We start from the raw sequence: 15,887 nt of genomic DNA on the forward strand, positions 1-15,887 counted from the left end.
GTTAGCTTCTTCGGTAGAAAATAATGTCATTCTATAGCCCACTCTTGAGGTTTATGACTGTGGAAGCATGACATTATGATCCGGCATGTTCCTGATAAACTCTTTCTTACCACTGTATATTCAAGTTTGTACCCCTGTGTCAACAACACCTTCTATAACTGGCCAAACACAACTGAAAGGGATTTTGTCATCCATGCCCACCATCAGTCCTTTCTTTACATTTATGATCCAGGGTCAAATCATTAAATAGTCCTAAAAAAAAAAATCTGAAAGCCAAATTTCTTATAGTAATCTGACCTGGTCCAATTATTTCAATATGACCCGGGGTGGGGGGGGGGGATGGGGACAAACTAAAACTTTAACCACTAGCAGAGGGACAGACTCCCATACCATCATCTTTAGGTGGAAAATTTTAAGTAGCCCTCACTGCTCCAAATGCAGTCCACACTTGTTGAAAGCTTCTTCCTTGAAGGAGTCTGACCCTGAGCTTCCTCTAACCCACCTGCTTCCTGATTTTACAAATGAATCACGTGTACGGTAGAGTTTCCAATCCCTCCCTGAAATATGACGACATTGCTCTGTAATCAGACGGGCACTCCTAAAAAAATCCACCACCTTTAACTATTTATCACTACGATTGTGTTCTTACAAATGGACCTGGCTCTAAATGTGTCAAACCTGGCCCGAATGTCAATCCCGCCTCTCGTCATTCTCTCCAACATTCTGTCCGTATATCTAAAGGCAGAATTTTAGATTGAGACCTTTCTGGATTCTTCCTCATTACATTAGCCGCTTCCAAAACGACATCTGGAGTGCTGTGAGCCCTCTTGCCAAAGGCTTTCCTATTCCCCTTGCATTCACTCCAAAATCCCTAAACATCATCTTCTGAGTCACAACCCAACAGTTTACCAACTTTATTATCTTCAGCGGTATCGTATTAAAACAACGGATTTTTCTCTCCTGACTCTCCCTCTCCATCCCTCCATTGGTGCCTCTGATTCTCTGAAAGCAACCCCACACAGGTAAGATCCCTAGATTACTTATTTCACTCAGAATTTCATTTACATCTTAAGCTTGCGCTGTCGTATTAATCTTTCTGTCTACACCAAGCCTTCTCTGGCCTTCTGTTAACTGACTTTCTGGGTTTTTCTCATAAGGTTTATCTGCCTCCCATCAGGCAGAATTTCTGGGAAGCAGCACTTCCCCAAATGCACCTCCCTGCAAACACACTCATAATAAATGACTTCAGAGAGCTAGAAGGATTCTGAGGTGCCTTGGAATAAACACACAGCTACGTTCCAGGAACTTCTACAGCGAAGTGAATTCTATTGGCGTGATTTTCTCTGAAGGTCTGTCATTCCGTTAGCAAAGCAGACTCCACACTTAAGGGCCATGTGTAGATCTATCTTCGGGAGCAGAGATATCCTTGGCTGGGGGCAAGGCTTGAGTGGCTTAAGTGCCTCTGTGTCCCATGCAGATTTTGCTTTGTTACAGAATCTTTTTTTTTTTTTTAAGATTTTATTTATTTATGTGACAAAGAGACAGATCACAAGTAGGCAGAGAGGCAGGCAGAGAGGAGGAGGGGAAGCAGGCTCTCCACTAAGCAGAGGGCCCAATTCGGGGCTCTATCCCAGGCCTCCGGGATCATGACCTGAGCCGAAGGCAGAGGCTTTAACCCACTGAGCCACCTGGGCACCCATTACAGAATCTTCTAAGAATCTTCTCAATACACAAGTGTATGTTCTATCAGAAAGGCATCTTGATGTGTTCATTCATCAGGAAACTTCTGAGCACTATACCACGCTTAGCTCTGTGCTAAATGTTGGTTGAACCTAGATCTGCAGTCATGGCCTGCAGAAAGCAGGCAAGTAAACGGTCCGCTGCAGCACGGGGCTAGAGCAGTGTTTGGAGAGTGTCTTGGAGCACAGAGGAGGAGTGCTCGCCCAGCCTGAGATCAGACAGGGCTTCATGGAATCGAAAGGTAGGAAAAAAACGAAGGTTCGTTGCCATAACTGGCCAAGTCATGAAAGAGCCTCTTCCCATGGTTAGAAAATAACTCTCCTTTCCTTCTCCAGTGTTTAACATATTTCTCTGAGCACCAAAAAAAAGCACGGAGTGTGATATTACCATCTCCTGAAATGCTGGAGGATTTTGAGCAAGGGCATCACTCTAGGTTTAGGACAGACCCTAGATCAGAAGACCCACACTGGAGAGAGCTCCAGCCAGAGACCAGAGAGTGAGATGAGGAGCCAATAAAAGCCCCGGGGGCTAACTCCCGAGCTCTGATTTTTTGCTTAAGGAATTCAAATTTCAAAGAAACAGCTCCTTGCACACCTTTCATCTAAGAAGGTGAAACTACACACAAACATTTTGCCGCCTTTTTTTTTTTTTTTAACATTTTGCCACTGCTTAATAGAGGTTGTTGGTGGATTTGGGGGGTAGGGGAGACTTCTTTTCTAGCTATCTGATTTCCCTAAAAAAGGTTTCCCCTTGAACCACCTGCTAGTTCTTCCCTGAATGCTGGTGAGTAAGAGAGAGAGGACCTGGACACACAGAGCCCAGCTCTTTCCTCACTTACTCACTAGGGATCAGGAGGTACACAGGAAACACCCACTCTGGGCTGGTTCTAGTGCCCTGCTGTGTGCAGAGGAAGCCCTATGGGGAGACGCTCCAGGGTCTGCCTCGGTCCACGGTAAGCAGGTGTGGTGGTCTAATTTGGCAGTTCAGTATCATGAATACTATTGTCAAAAACACAAGCCATGTTCTCTGGTGTAATTCTTATCAGTATTCATATTGACATTAGGGTTCCCCCCGCTTGATTTATTTGTCTCTCAACCGGTTCTGAACGCAGGTGGGGGGAGAAAAAAGACTTCATTTTTAGGCTCTTCTCAAACCATAGCAATTATCACAAATAGTTAATATACTGGTCCCCGAGAGATCATCTCAGGTAGCCTGATAAGGCCAAATGTCTGAAGTTATAACAGAGGATCTGATCCTCAACCACAAAGGCAAAACACAAAGCCAGTCTAGAAGGAGAAAGAAGTAGGGAGCCAATCCACAGTGCAGCAGCAAGGAGACACAAGCCAGTATTAGCAGCACTGGAGCTCCTGGGGAAAGGTATTCCTAAACCCCAACCACATTTTTGCCCTTAGGTTGTATGACACACCCGAAAAGCAAAGGCCAGCAGACATGTCCAACTTCACCAGCATACAACCAGCTCAGAAGAACCCTTCATTTGGGGATTAAAGCTCCATGCCCCCATCTTAACATTCTTAATAATTGCATCTTTGAATAGGTTTTGAAAATGCTATCTAATGGGACAACGCAGCACGCCCTGGGGCATTGGAGCCCTGGCTCATGTGGGGTTCCACCACCCCTGGCCCCTCCCCTACCCCCCACCCACCCCAGGTGAGTTCTCAGCTCTCCCTTCTTCAGACCCCTGAGCCCTGGTCCCTCAGAGCCTCTGTCTTTGCCACTCAGCAGCAACTGCCCTCTGCCCCCAGCAGGGTCCTGTGCAGATACAGGAAGGCTCAGGGGTGTGGGGGGATGCATGTGCTGGGTTTTCCAGGTAAAGTATGCCTGTGTCAGCCTCGCCCTGAGCGAGCAGCACTCAGGTGCATTCTACAGTGATGCAGGGAACTGGTGAGGAGACTGTGGTCTCTTGGGTTTCTCATCTGTTGGGGATTGGGGTGCAGGGCTCAAGGGAAGGGGAGCTACCTGGCTCAACCTCCGTGCCCCAACCAGGTCACACTGCACTGGTCCAGGCAAAGAGGAGCCCTGTGGTCAGTGGGCTGAGTGTGTGTGTGTCAAGGTAGGGGATAGGCCAGAAGCTCCTCCAAGCATTTGCACTCCCCTCAAGAGCATCCCCCATGGCCAAGAGAGTGACTTTTTTTTTTTTTTAAGATTTTATTTATTTATTTGACAGGCAGAGATCACAAGTACGCAGAGAGGCAGACAGAGAGAGAGAGGAAGGGACGCAGGCTCCTTGCCGAGCAGAGAGCCCAATGCGGGGCTCGATCGCATTGGGCTCTCTGAGATCATGACCTGAGCCAAAGGCAGAGGCTTTAACCCACTGAGCCACCCAGGCACCCTGAATGACTTTATTTTTTAACTAATTTTGGGGGGAGGGGTTAGGGGAGGGACAGAGATAGAAGGAGAGAGAGCATCAGTCAGACACTTAACCAACTGAGCTACCCAGGCACCCTGGAGAGACACTTTAAATAGCAAATAAAAAACACCTTGATAAGGTGAGAAAGATATACAAAAGAAAGGCAAAAGTTTTATATTTTAGTACTTTTAAACAGAAGACTTTTCATTTTTTCCTACATTTTTCCCCCCACTCTCACTTTACTCTGGGCTGTGACAATTTCATAGCCAAGCTTGCCAGTAGATTTCTCTTGCTTGCACCCAAAGGAGTCCTAAAGAACACCTCATAATGCCTTTCACATGGCTCGATGTTTTGAATATTTTTTTGTAAGCCTCTTTCATGTGAGATAATACTATTTTGTAAATAGTTACATCGGGTCAGAAGCACCTGTTAGAATCTTTTTCCCCACACTAAACGGTGACGTCTCCAGCGACCTTGTCTTATTTGTCTTTTATTCTCTTAGTGTCCAGAACTATGCTCCAGACACAGAATTCACGTTTACTTTATGTTCGAAAAATAAATGTCAATATTATCAGTCGTTAAGATCAGAATGTTCTTGGGGCACCTGGGTGGCTCAGTCATTAAGTGTCTGCCTTCGGCTCAGGTCATGATCCCAGGGTACTGGGATCAAGTCACGCATCAGGCTCCCTGCTCCACGGGGGGCCTGCTTCTCCCTCTCCCTCTGCTATGTTCCTTCTCTAGCTGTGTCTCTCTCTGTCAAATAAATAAATAACAATCTTAAAAAAAAAAAAAGATGAGAATGTTCTCAAGGATCATCACATCTTATCTAGCCCTAAGGGACAGACAAGGGAGAAGGCCCTGTCTTTCACCTCCTGACGGCTGCCCAGAGCCCAACTTCAGATCCAGGTTCAGGCAGAACTGGGAAAGCAGATCAACATTCCCAGACAGCCCCAACCCGCAGATCATGTTGTGCGAATCAGATCTGAAACAGTTTGCCAGTGTTTTGTCCATTTAACCCCAAATTTTAGCAACAAATTTTGCATAGATTCAAAAGTATTTTAGTCTGTTTATCAAAAATGGGAGCAAATTAAAAAATTATACATTGCCATTGTACTGTCTCTTCCCTTGCTGATTTTACGATCTCCAGCTAGAAGAAAACAAACAAACAAACAAACGAGTGTGAAATGATGAATGTCCAGGGAGGAAAAGGAAGAAGAAGGGGAAAGAGAAGAAAAATGGAAATGATAAAGGAAGGGGAGAAAGACAGTAGCACTAATCAGGTTAAATTGGATCTAGCTATGTCTTTTTTTTTTTTTTTTTAAGATTTTTATTTATTTATTTGACAGACAGAGATCACAAGTAGGCAGAGAGGCAGGCAGAGAGAAGGGAAGCAGGCTTCCCGCTGAGCAGAGCGCCCGATGCGGGGCTCGATCCAAGGACCCTGGGATCATGACCTGAGCCAAAAGCAGAGGCTTTAACCCACTGAGCCACCCAGGTGCCCGGATCTAGCTATGTCTCATTCAAGATTTACCTGTGAGCTGGAACAACGCTATCAACCTCTCAGGGATACGGTGGGAGCTAATGAGGTAACATATGCAAACACACTCTGCAAGCCAGCTCGCACGTATTTTGTGACTGTTGAAGCTGAACAGGTACTTACCACCCACATGAAAAAAAAATCCAAAAAAACAACCACCACCACCACCACCACCACCACCTTCCCTGGGCACTGGCCACCAGGAAAGCTCATCTGAATGAACTCATACCAATTAGTATTATTCAAAAAATTGCCACCTAGTGTTTTGCTTGTGCATATTGTTAATGGTGTTTATTTCTATGCAGATGCGGAAAGTTCCATAGACACTACCACCTCTAGAAGAGCTTTTATACATTAAAAAAAAATAGTTCAAGGGCACCGCCTTTAAGAGACTGTCTTCCACTCAAGGTCCTGGAATCTAGTCCAGTGCTAGAGTGGGGTGGGGGACCTTCCAGCTCAGCGGGGAGCCTGCTTCTCCCTGTGCCCTGTCCCCTGCTCTTATGTGCTCTCTCTCTGACTTAGAAGGATCTTTGCAGGGCACTCTTTTTTTTTTTAATTTTTTTATTTTTTTATAAACATATAATGTATTTTTATCCCCAGGGGTACAGGTCTGTGAATCGCCAGGTTTTCACACTTCACAGCACTCACCATAGCACATACCCTCCCCAGTGTCCATAACCCCACCCCCCTCTCTCCCTACCCCCCTCCCCTCAGCCCGCCTCAGTTTGTTTTGTGAGATTAAGAGTCACTTATGGTTTGGCTCTCTCCCGATCCCATCTTGTTTCATTTATTCTTCTCCTACCCCCCAAACCCCCACATTGCATCTCCACTTCCTCATATCAGGGAGATCATATGATAGTTGTCTTTCTCCAACTGACTTATTTCGCTAAGCATAATACCCTCTAGTTCCATGCACGTCGTTGCAAATGGCAAGATTTCATTCCTTTTGATGGCTGCATAGTATTCCATTGTATGTATGTATATATATATATATATATATATATATATACACACACCACCTCTTCTTTATCCATTCATCTGTTGATGGACATCTATGGTTCTTTCCATAGTTTGGCTATTGTGGACATTGCTGCTGTAAACATTCGGCTGCACGTGCCTCTTCGGATCACTACGTTTGTACAGTGTCTGACTCTTGACTGGGGCTCAGGCCATGATCTCAGGGTCACGGGATCAAGCACCCAGTTGGCCTCCACACTCAAAAGGGAGTCTGCCTGAGATTCTCTCTCCCTCTGCCCCTCCTCCTGCTCCCTCTCTCTCTTGCTCTTTCTCAAATAAAATCCTTTAAAAAAAATCAGTTCCAGTTGTCTAGTTATTCTTGTCTAACTCCCTCTGTAAATGTTTCAGTTGCAGTTGGAAAAATTAACTGCACACAGTGTGCTCTGAAACTGAGACACAAATTTGGGTACTTTGGTCAGAAGGCGGAGGTTCAAGCCAACTCATCAACCACCCCTCTCCTTCTCCTCACACAATGCACCACCACTGATACTGTTTTTACATTTTACAGCATTTGATATTTTAAAAACACACTGATACATATACACTCTTTTAAGAATTCTTTGCAATAACATTGTTGGAAAAACACAGATGGTGATGTTAACCCATTTTACTATGTAAAAATATAGAAGTTACAACTCACCAGCAAGAAAATCTTGTCTAAGATTTCCTTGTCTTAGACCTTGTCTAAGACTCTGTAAATTCGTGGTCCAGTTCTGCAACTACACCGCACTGCCCCCGCCAGGCAACATGTATAAAACATGAGATTCTCCCTATCTTATTGACGACCACACAAGGGACCAGGAGAACCACATTAAACAAAATTACTGTCCTTGATTCTTTACTTTCAAGATTGTGGACACCAGAAACGTTATTGGAACTCACATTTTTTTACAATCAGACTTTCAAACTCCACAAAGGGGAAGCCACTGCTCATCACAATGGCATGCGAGGGTTTGGCAAACACAGACTCACTGAACTAGTGTAATTAATACTACTTTATGAGGTAACATAATTCTGAAAAAAAATGCATTGAAGTCAAATCCCTATGTGCTCCTCACACTTCTAGCATTAGCATGCAACTACCAGCAGCGGGCTTGATAATCCGTGGAACTGTATTAATATTTATATCTTTTTGTTTCACTTGGGAAGTATCTTTAGCCTTCTTTTAAAATTCATGTAAATTCCCATTGTAAAAGATGCAAACAACATTGAATTCATTGAGGTCAACGTTCTTTGCTGCACAGACACATCCCCATGGACAATAAAATGAACAGTTTGCATGTTTCCAGTCTCTGCACATTGACATAAAAGTATGCATATAGGTATTTGTAAATAATAAATCAGACATGTGATGATATTATAGGTATCATCCTATAGGTCTGTTTTTCTCAAAAAGATGTGTCAGAGTGTGTATGCGCATGCACACGTGTATATACATACATCGAGTTTTAAACCTCTGTACTCTATTCCACGAAAAGACTTGTGACATAAATCATTCCACTACCAACATATTTTGGTGGTTTCTGGCTTTCAGTGAATACAAACTATGTAGCAAACCATCACTGTAGTGCATATTCCTCCCCCTCACGACATGTGCCTTTTCTAGAATACATTTCCGCAGGTAAAAATCGATGGAATCGAGAGAATCCTGACATTACTCCTCAGATTACTTTACACGTTGATAGACTTTCTCAAATTGCCATTAAAAAGTTTCACCAATTTACACTGTCATGTAAACAAATAAAAAACAAATCTGTTTCCCCCAACCTCATCAACGGAGCACAAAATCAAATTTTTAAAAGATTTATTGATGAGAGAGGGAGAGCGCACTAGCAGTGCGGAAGGGCAGAGGGAGACAGAGAATCTTAAGCGGGCTCCACGCGGACTCGGAAGCCCCACTTGCCACCCAATCCCAAGCCAAATCCTCAAGCCAAAACCAAGAGTCGGATGCTTAACCGACAGTCACCCACTTAGTGCACCGAGAATAAAATCAATTTTTAAAAATTCTCCCCAGTCGAGTGCACGAATATGGTCACTTGGTCACTGCACATTATTTCTCTCTCTTCATCAGCATGTCATCTCCGCAGAGGAGTGCTGATAATATGCTGTGTGTCCTGGGGCAAGTTACTTAACCTTTCTCACCTCTAAAATGGGGATGATAATTATAATAATACTGAATTCAAAGGATTATTTCCTGTTTTTTGTACATTTTGCCCCTTTTTCAATATAATGTTGTCACTTTGTTCTTCGGTTTATCCAGTAAGTTAACACATATTTACTGAGTGCCTACAATGTACCAAGCTTCGTTCTAATTGCTGAGGACAGACCAGGGAGGCAAAACTAAGTTAATTGCTCTCAGAGAGCTTCCATCCCCATGGGAAGGCAGACAATCCAGAAGCAAAGACATAAATGTACAATGTTCTGTCATGTCGTGTTAGTGAAGGAAAAGAAAAGTAGGACATGAGGCTAAGAAATATAGGGGGGCTATTTGAGGGTTGGCCAACCAAAATTTCTCTGATAAGGGGACACTTGTGGAGAGACCTAAAGGAAGTAAACATCCAGGCTGAGGGGACAGCAAGCACACAGCCCTGAGACAGGAATGTGGTTGGCGAGTCTGAGAAAAAGTGGGAATAACACGTTGGTTGTAGAAGGAATGAAGGGGAGAGAGAAGAGAAAGACCAGCTGAAAGGAGCCAGAGACCAGATTCTGAATGTTCTCATAAGCCATCAGGAGCAATTTTAATTTTATTCTAAAGGCAGATGGCGGCCAAGGAACTACCTCTGAATTGCTGAATCGCTCAGGACACAGAGAGAGACTTGACGCCTCCTACCCAAGCACATACCTCGAGTGTGGCCACAGGCAGCTCCCACCTGTCCTCTGAGCAAAGCTCACAGGGAGCAAAAACCCACATCAGCAATCACAGTGTCCCTCACAAACTCAGGCCGACAGGCAAAGCCAAACCAAGCCACACACAATTGTGGAACCATGTCCCTGACCCAAAGGCAAACCATCTGCATTCAATCCAAAATGTAGACGTAAAGCATTTTTCTTCTTCTCTTCTGCACAGTGCCCTCACCAGATGATAGTCCAGGAATGGAACCCTGGCCAGGCTCAGCTACCACCATGGTAGAAAGGGTCTGCCACGTAAGTACCAGGAGCCCACGCAGGGAAGCTGCTCCTGGCTCCCCCCTTAGGCCGCAAGCCTACCTCTGCAGATGGTGCCATTGCCCACGTAGCCCGGTTTGCAGGTGCAGCTGTGTCCCTGGACAGTGTTGGTGCAGATGGCGTTCTCATCACAGTTGTGCTGCCCACTGCCACATTCATCATGCTCTGTTTGCAGGGGGAGAAAGAGAGACAGACATCTTTTCATAAGTTGGCATCACAAGTGTTGGAAAAGTAAGCTGGGACTCACCAAGTAAGAATGACAGGGACCACGAGGTATGGGGATCTTAACTATGTACCTGGCAGCTCCTGTGCCTAGTGAGGTTGGAATCTCAACAACTCTACAAGATGGATGTCATTGTTCCTGCTTTGCAGGCAAAGAAACTAAGGGTCCGAGAAGCCAGTGTCTTAGTCAGGCAAGTCGCATGATTGGCAAGTGCTGCTCTAAGGGCATTGCCTTTTCCATGTCCTGCAAAAGGTTTCTATAGAGGGTCCAAGGCAGCGTTTCTCAACAGGGGCCAATTCTGCATCCCCTTCCCACTAGAAACATTTGACACTGTCTAACGATATCCTTGGTTGTCATGGCTTGGGATGGGGGTGCTACTAGAATCTAGTGGATATAGGCCAGGAATGCTGCTAAGCATCTTACAATACACAGGAAACCCCAGCACAAGAAAACATTGATTACATTACAATAAAAACATCAATAGCACCTAGGCTGTGAAAACTTCCTCTAAGGTTAAAGAAGGAAAAAGAAATAAATCCCACATATGAGATTCCATGGTTTCTTTGAAACTGAAGAGGAAGCCTCCGTTAATATAACCTGGCAAAGAAGCATTTACTAACAAGGAATTTCAAAGGATTCCATTGGTCACAGGAAATGCTGGCAAGCATGGGGTTGTGCAGAATCAAAAGGGATTTACTCTTACGACCTCTCCTCAAGGGCCTTCAGCAGGGCCCTGAACTCCAGTTTTCCATGTAGGCCAAGTTCACAGGGGTCAGCATTCAACTCCCTGGGTTGATGCCTGATAGGTAGTCACATGGTTGTATATTTTCAAAGAGCTGTGGCGTCTTTAACCTACAAGATGTTGGAGGATGTAGATCCAACACTTGACAAAATGGACTGAAAGATTCCAAGTTAGAAATCAGGATTTCACAAATAATGACACTTTCCTGTCATAATCAGGAACTTTAAGTAGTTATCCAAATGGCTACTTTGTAAAGAACAGTATCAAAAGTTTAGGCCTTGGGCACCTGGGTGGCTCTGTGGGTTAAGCCTCTGCCTTCGGCTCAGGTCATGATCTCAGGGTCCTGGAATGCAGCCCCACATTGGCTCTCTGCTCAGCAGGGAGCCTGCTTCCCCCTCTCTCTCTGCCTGCCTCTCTGCCTACTAGTGATCTCTCTCTGTCAAATAAATAAATAAAAATCTTAAAAAAAAAAAAAGTTTAGGCCTATTCCCTTTAACATCTGCTAGTATAACTTCTTAGACATTTTAAGAAGAAAATTCAAATAGATTTATTTAAGTCCCAAGACAACATAAAACAAGAGCTGAAACCCCAGCTAGAAACCTCCCCAAAATGACACTAACTGAAAAACACTAAACATTCAATAGTTTATAAAGGGTCCTGTTAGATCAATGTAGCAATCAACTGAAATATCATCTATCTTCATTAATTTTTATCCTAACTTTTCTAACAGAGACCCAGTAATGAGAAAGGTTGAATTCTACAAAGCAGGACTGTTTTAGTCACCCATGTGCAATTACAGGAGAACACACATGAGCATATGACTTTTAATGCAACACCTTGGATTTTAAAAAAAAAAAATTTTTTTTTTCTTTCAGGCTTAAGACCAACCCAAACAGTCAGTGAGAAATGTGCACGGGTTAGCAAGTAGGGAGAAGAGAAGATTTACAACGACTCACTTCTAGTCTGTGCTAATGTCATCTCCAGCACACTCGAGCAACAGTATAACCGCATGGATGTCAGATCAAATTTACAGACCTATGAAGCACCTAGTATACGCAGGTATGATACCAGAGGATGTGGGGCACACAAAAAGTCTAAGAGTATTGACTTCAACACCCAAGTTTTCAATCCCTTATTTAAATTCATTTAATAATTATTAGGGTCTGTACTGGGAATACGAAGGTGAGTAGATATGGTCTCAGCTCACGTAAACATTTTACTAGAAGCCACCAGACATCAAAATGCAGCTAAGCAGAACACAAGAGAGAAGTGATGAGGGTTATAAGTAGGTGACCTTGTATTTTATCAGACAAACAGAATATATTTTAGAATGAACGGGGACTCTGCTAATAATCACGCTGGAATAACAGGCCTGACTCAGAATAACCCACGCAAGGCGGCACGTGTGACGATGCTAGATAGGAGGAATCAAGATAAACTGAAGTAAGAGTCCCTGGGAGGAAAGCAATTTCTGCTAATAGGGAGAGTCTTCCTACAAAAGAGAGAATTTGGGGGCGCCTGGGTGGGTCATTCATTAAGCGTCTGCGTTCAGCTCAGGTCATGATCCCAGAGTCCTAGGATCGAGCTCCGCATCAGGCCCCCTGCTCAGCGAGAAGCCTGCTTCTCCCTCTCCTACTCCCCCTGCTTGTGTTCCCTCTCTTGCTGTGTCTCTCTCTGTCAAATAAACACATAAAATCTTTTAAAAAATAAAAAAGGTAGTATTTGAAATGGTCTTTTAAAAACAGTCATGGTTTTCTCAGTCAGAATTGTCCATGAAGGGCATAACAGGTGAAAGAAAGGTATGGTTTTATGCAACATCCCAACGTCTGGTCCGCTGTCACCTACCTTGTCTTCCACCACCCCACCCCCACCAAGCTTTGCTGAGGTATAAATGACAAAACTGTAAGTTATTCAAAGTGTTCAATGTGATGATTTCTTAAATGCATACATCATGAAACACTTTCCCTCATCAAGTTAATTATCACATCCATTCTACCTGGTCTTCTAATTATTTTTGAAGGAAACCCTCTTCTCTGCTGAGGCGGCGCCATCACTGGCCTGCAAAGGTAGTTCATTCCTACCTCTCTCCAGTTTGCCATTTTGTTTCTGTGGCTCAATACAGAGTCTCCCAATGTGGCTGCACTATCTATGCCCCTGCCTGGCTTCAAACACCACTTCATGTCCATTCTCTTGCCATAAAAGCCATATCTGCTCTCTCTACTGCATAAATTTACCATCTTGGAAATATTGCCAAATCTGGTTTCTTTAACTCCTTGGAGGCACTCACATACATGGTGATGTTTGTGAGTTTTATCACTAATATTTTTAGCCAAGTAACTTTGAAGAGAGAAACTGTAGCATATTTTGTACAACCTTCACTTAGCCTATCATTACTTCACATAATGGTCCTGAGCCTACAGAGTGCCAAGCATTGAGCTAAATGTTACACATACATCATTTAGTTCTTCTATCAATCATATGAAGATGGCTCATTTTACAATAAAGAAGCTGAAATAAAGAGACATTCAATAATCTGCCTAACGTCACAAAACCAGCAAGCAGAGGAGCTCGGAATTGGGACACTGGGCACCAGAGTGACTACATCACTGAGCAGTTGGAAGCAAATCTGGATATGGTTGAAGTTAAACCAAGTCATACAGAAGGGATTCCATAAAGCCAGAAAGGAACAAGGTCTTCTTCTACACTAGCCTCAAATTCCCACTGAAGATCTGACTTATTTGGACAGAAATAACGGTAGAAGAAATTATCTCTAAAAACATCAAATTCCCTTCCAGCGGTTGGAGATGCTGTCAAAGGCACAGGGCAAACACTTGGAGCGGTGGCGTGACAAAACAGTTGGGAGCGCAGACTCCAAAACCATGTAGCCTGGGTTAGAGGACCCTGATTTTGCCACTTAACTAGCTATGTGAATAAGTGATGGAGACCATCCGTGTCTTAGTTTCCTAAGGTACAAAATGTGGATAATAACAGAACCTATCTTCTGAGGTTGTCATGAGGATTGTATTAGCTAATATAGGTAAAAGGCTTAGAGCACAATGCAACTAGTATATGCTCCATAAATGTATGCTATTTTATTATTGTTATTACTATTACCCTCACTACTGCAATTATTTGTCAGCAGACTTAATTGTCGGATAGTACTTAAAACTGGTTAAGAAAACATCCTCTTTCCTTTATAGGCTGATAGTTCAGGCAGAAAGGCAATTTTGATAGGATTTTGAAGATGATTAAATAAACAATGAATTTTGGAACACTGAAAAAAATAAAATAAAGAATAAATTAAAAAAAAAAAAAGAATGGCTCTTTGAAGACCCAAACAAGTATTTGCTTACATTCAATTATGGTCCCCAAGAAACAAGACTATAGATTGGGAAGGTGAAGGATGTATGTTTGTAATCGTTGATGTATGACCTGAGTTTGATTACAGTATATTTGGCGTATCCACTCTCTTGGAAAAAAGAATAATGATTGTGGTGGCAGGTTGTTTCTCCACTGACGATGATAATTATTGGTATGCTGGCTAATATTTATAGAGCACTCATGAAGCACTGTCATTATCACATAGGTCTTTTCTCCTCCTCCTCTTCCTCCTTTTCCTTCCACAGAAGGGCTCAGAAAGACTCCGTCTACCTCTGTAACACTGCAATCAAATGCAATCAATAGACATTATCCATCAACATCTTGTTTTCCTTAGTGGACTAATCAGGACCCAGAGAAGACATTGAAATGGTCACTCCAGCTGCAAATGTTCCATGTCTGTGGTCTGGCTGGCTTGCGACTTTTCTTTGTCCAAAGTAGTCTCCTATCTATTTTACAAAATTGTTAAAAAAAAAAAACCCCACTGGGAGATGCCAACCGCATCTCACCAATCACATTTCATCGATGAGGAAACGGGGGTCTGAAGCGCCTAAGAGGTATAAGTACATAGATAATAAGTTGTATGTCTGGAACTCAAACTCCCCTCTGAGCTCCTCATCTCTTTTCCTGCATTCTTTCCAAAACTCCACTTTACGGTATGATCCAAAGGAGTTTCTAAAGTGTTGGCCACAGTGACAGTATGTTTTTACTTTTTAAAGGAAAATAGTCACAGATTTAAAGGAAGTTGCAGAAATAGTACAAGAAGTCCCATTACATACACTTCACCCAGCTTACCCCAAGATTGTCGTCGTATATAGCTGTAGTAGAACGTGGAAGCCAGTAAATAGACATGGGTATATTATCATTAGTAGTCTATAAGCCTTATTCAGTTTACACCAGTTTTTAAAATCTGCAACTATTTTGAGGGGTGTGTATGTGTATGTAAGTGTATAGCTGTAAGCAGTATTACCCTGTGTATAAATTCAGGTAACCACTGCCACAATCAAGCTATTTTTTCTTTGTTTACACCTACTACCACTTCCCAACATCCACCTATCCCCAGTCCCTGTCCCTTGCCAGCTACTTATATGCTCTCATCTCTATAGGTTTGCCATTTAGAGAGTGTTGTATAAATAGAATTATACATAAAGTAAATTTTGAGATTAACTTTTTTCACTAGACAAAATGCCCTTGAATTCCATTCAGGTTGTTGTACGTGTCCATAGTCCATTTCTATTTGTTGGGGAGAAGTATGCCACTGTAAAAATGCATCAGAGTTTGTTCAACATACACACATTAAGGGACATTTGGATTGTCTCCTGTATTTTGCTACTATGAATAAGTTTCCATGAACATCTGCATGCACGTTTTTATGTGAACATATATTTTCATGACTTTATTCATTGATTTCTTTCATTAGTATTTTGTAATTTTCAGCATACAGATCCTATACATGCTTCGTTAGCTTTATAACTAGTATTTCATCTTACCTTGGAACCACTGTATATAATATTATTCTTTTAATTTTGGTTTCTACATGTTGGTTGCTAGCATATAGGAATATAATTGATTTTTGTGTGGTGATATCATAGCTTGTGACATTGCAGAACTCATTCTATATTTCTTGTAGATTCCTCACATAGACAGTCATGTCATCTATAAATAGAAATAGTTTAATTTCTTTCTTTCCGACCTCCACGCTTTTTATTTCCTTTTG

General features: G+C 42.8%; 1 protein-coding gene across 1 annotated transcript in view; it reads right to left on the reverse strand.

The window, feature by feature from the left end:
* The window catches only part of NELL1 (neural EGFL like 1), a gene marked incomplete at its 5' end in the record, with an annotated part of 852,276 nt that overhangs the window by 332,368 nt on the left and 504,021 nt on the right, over positions 1-15,887 (reverse strand). Inside the window, one exon of the mRNA XM_080816285.1 lies at positions 9,870-9,992. Coding sequence (XP_080672411.1) covers positions 9,870-9,992 — 123 coding nt within the window. The remainder of the gene's footprint in view (positions 1-9,869; positions 9,993-15,887) is intronic.

Source organism: Martes martes, assembly GCF_963455335.1.
Source record: "Martes martes genome assembly, chromosome: 10".
In the NCBI taxonomy this organism is placed as follows: Eukaryota; Metazoa; Chordata; class Mammalia; order Carnivora; family Mustelidae; genus Martes; species Martes martes.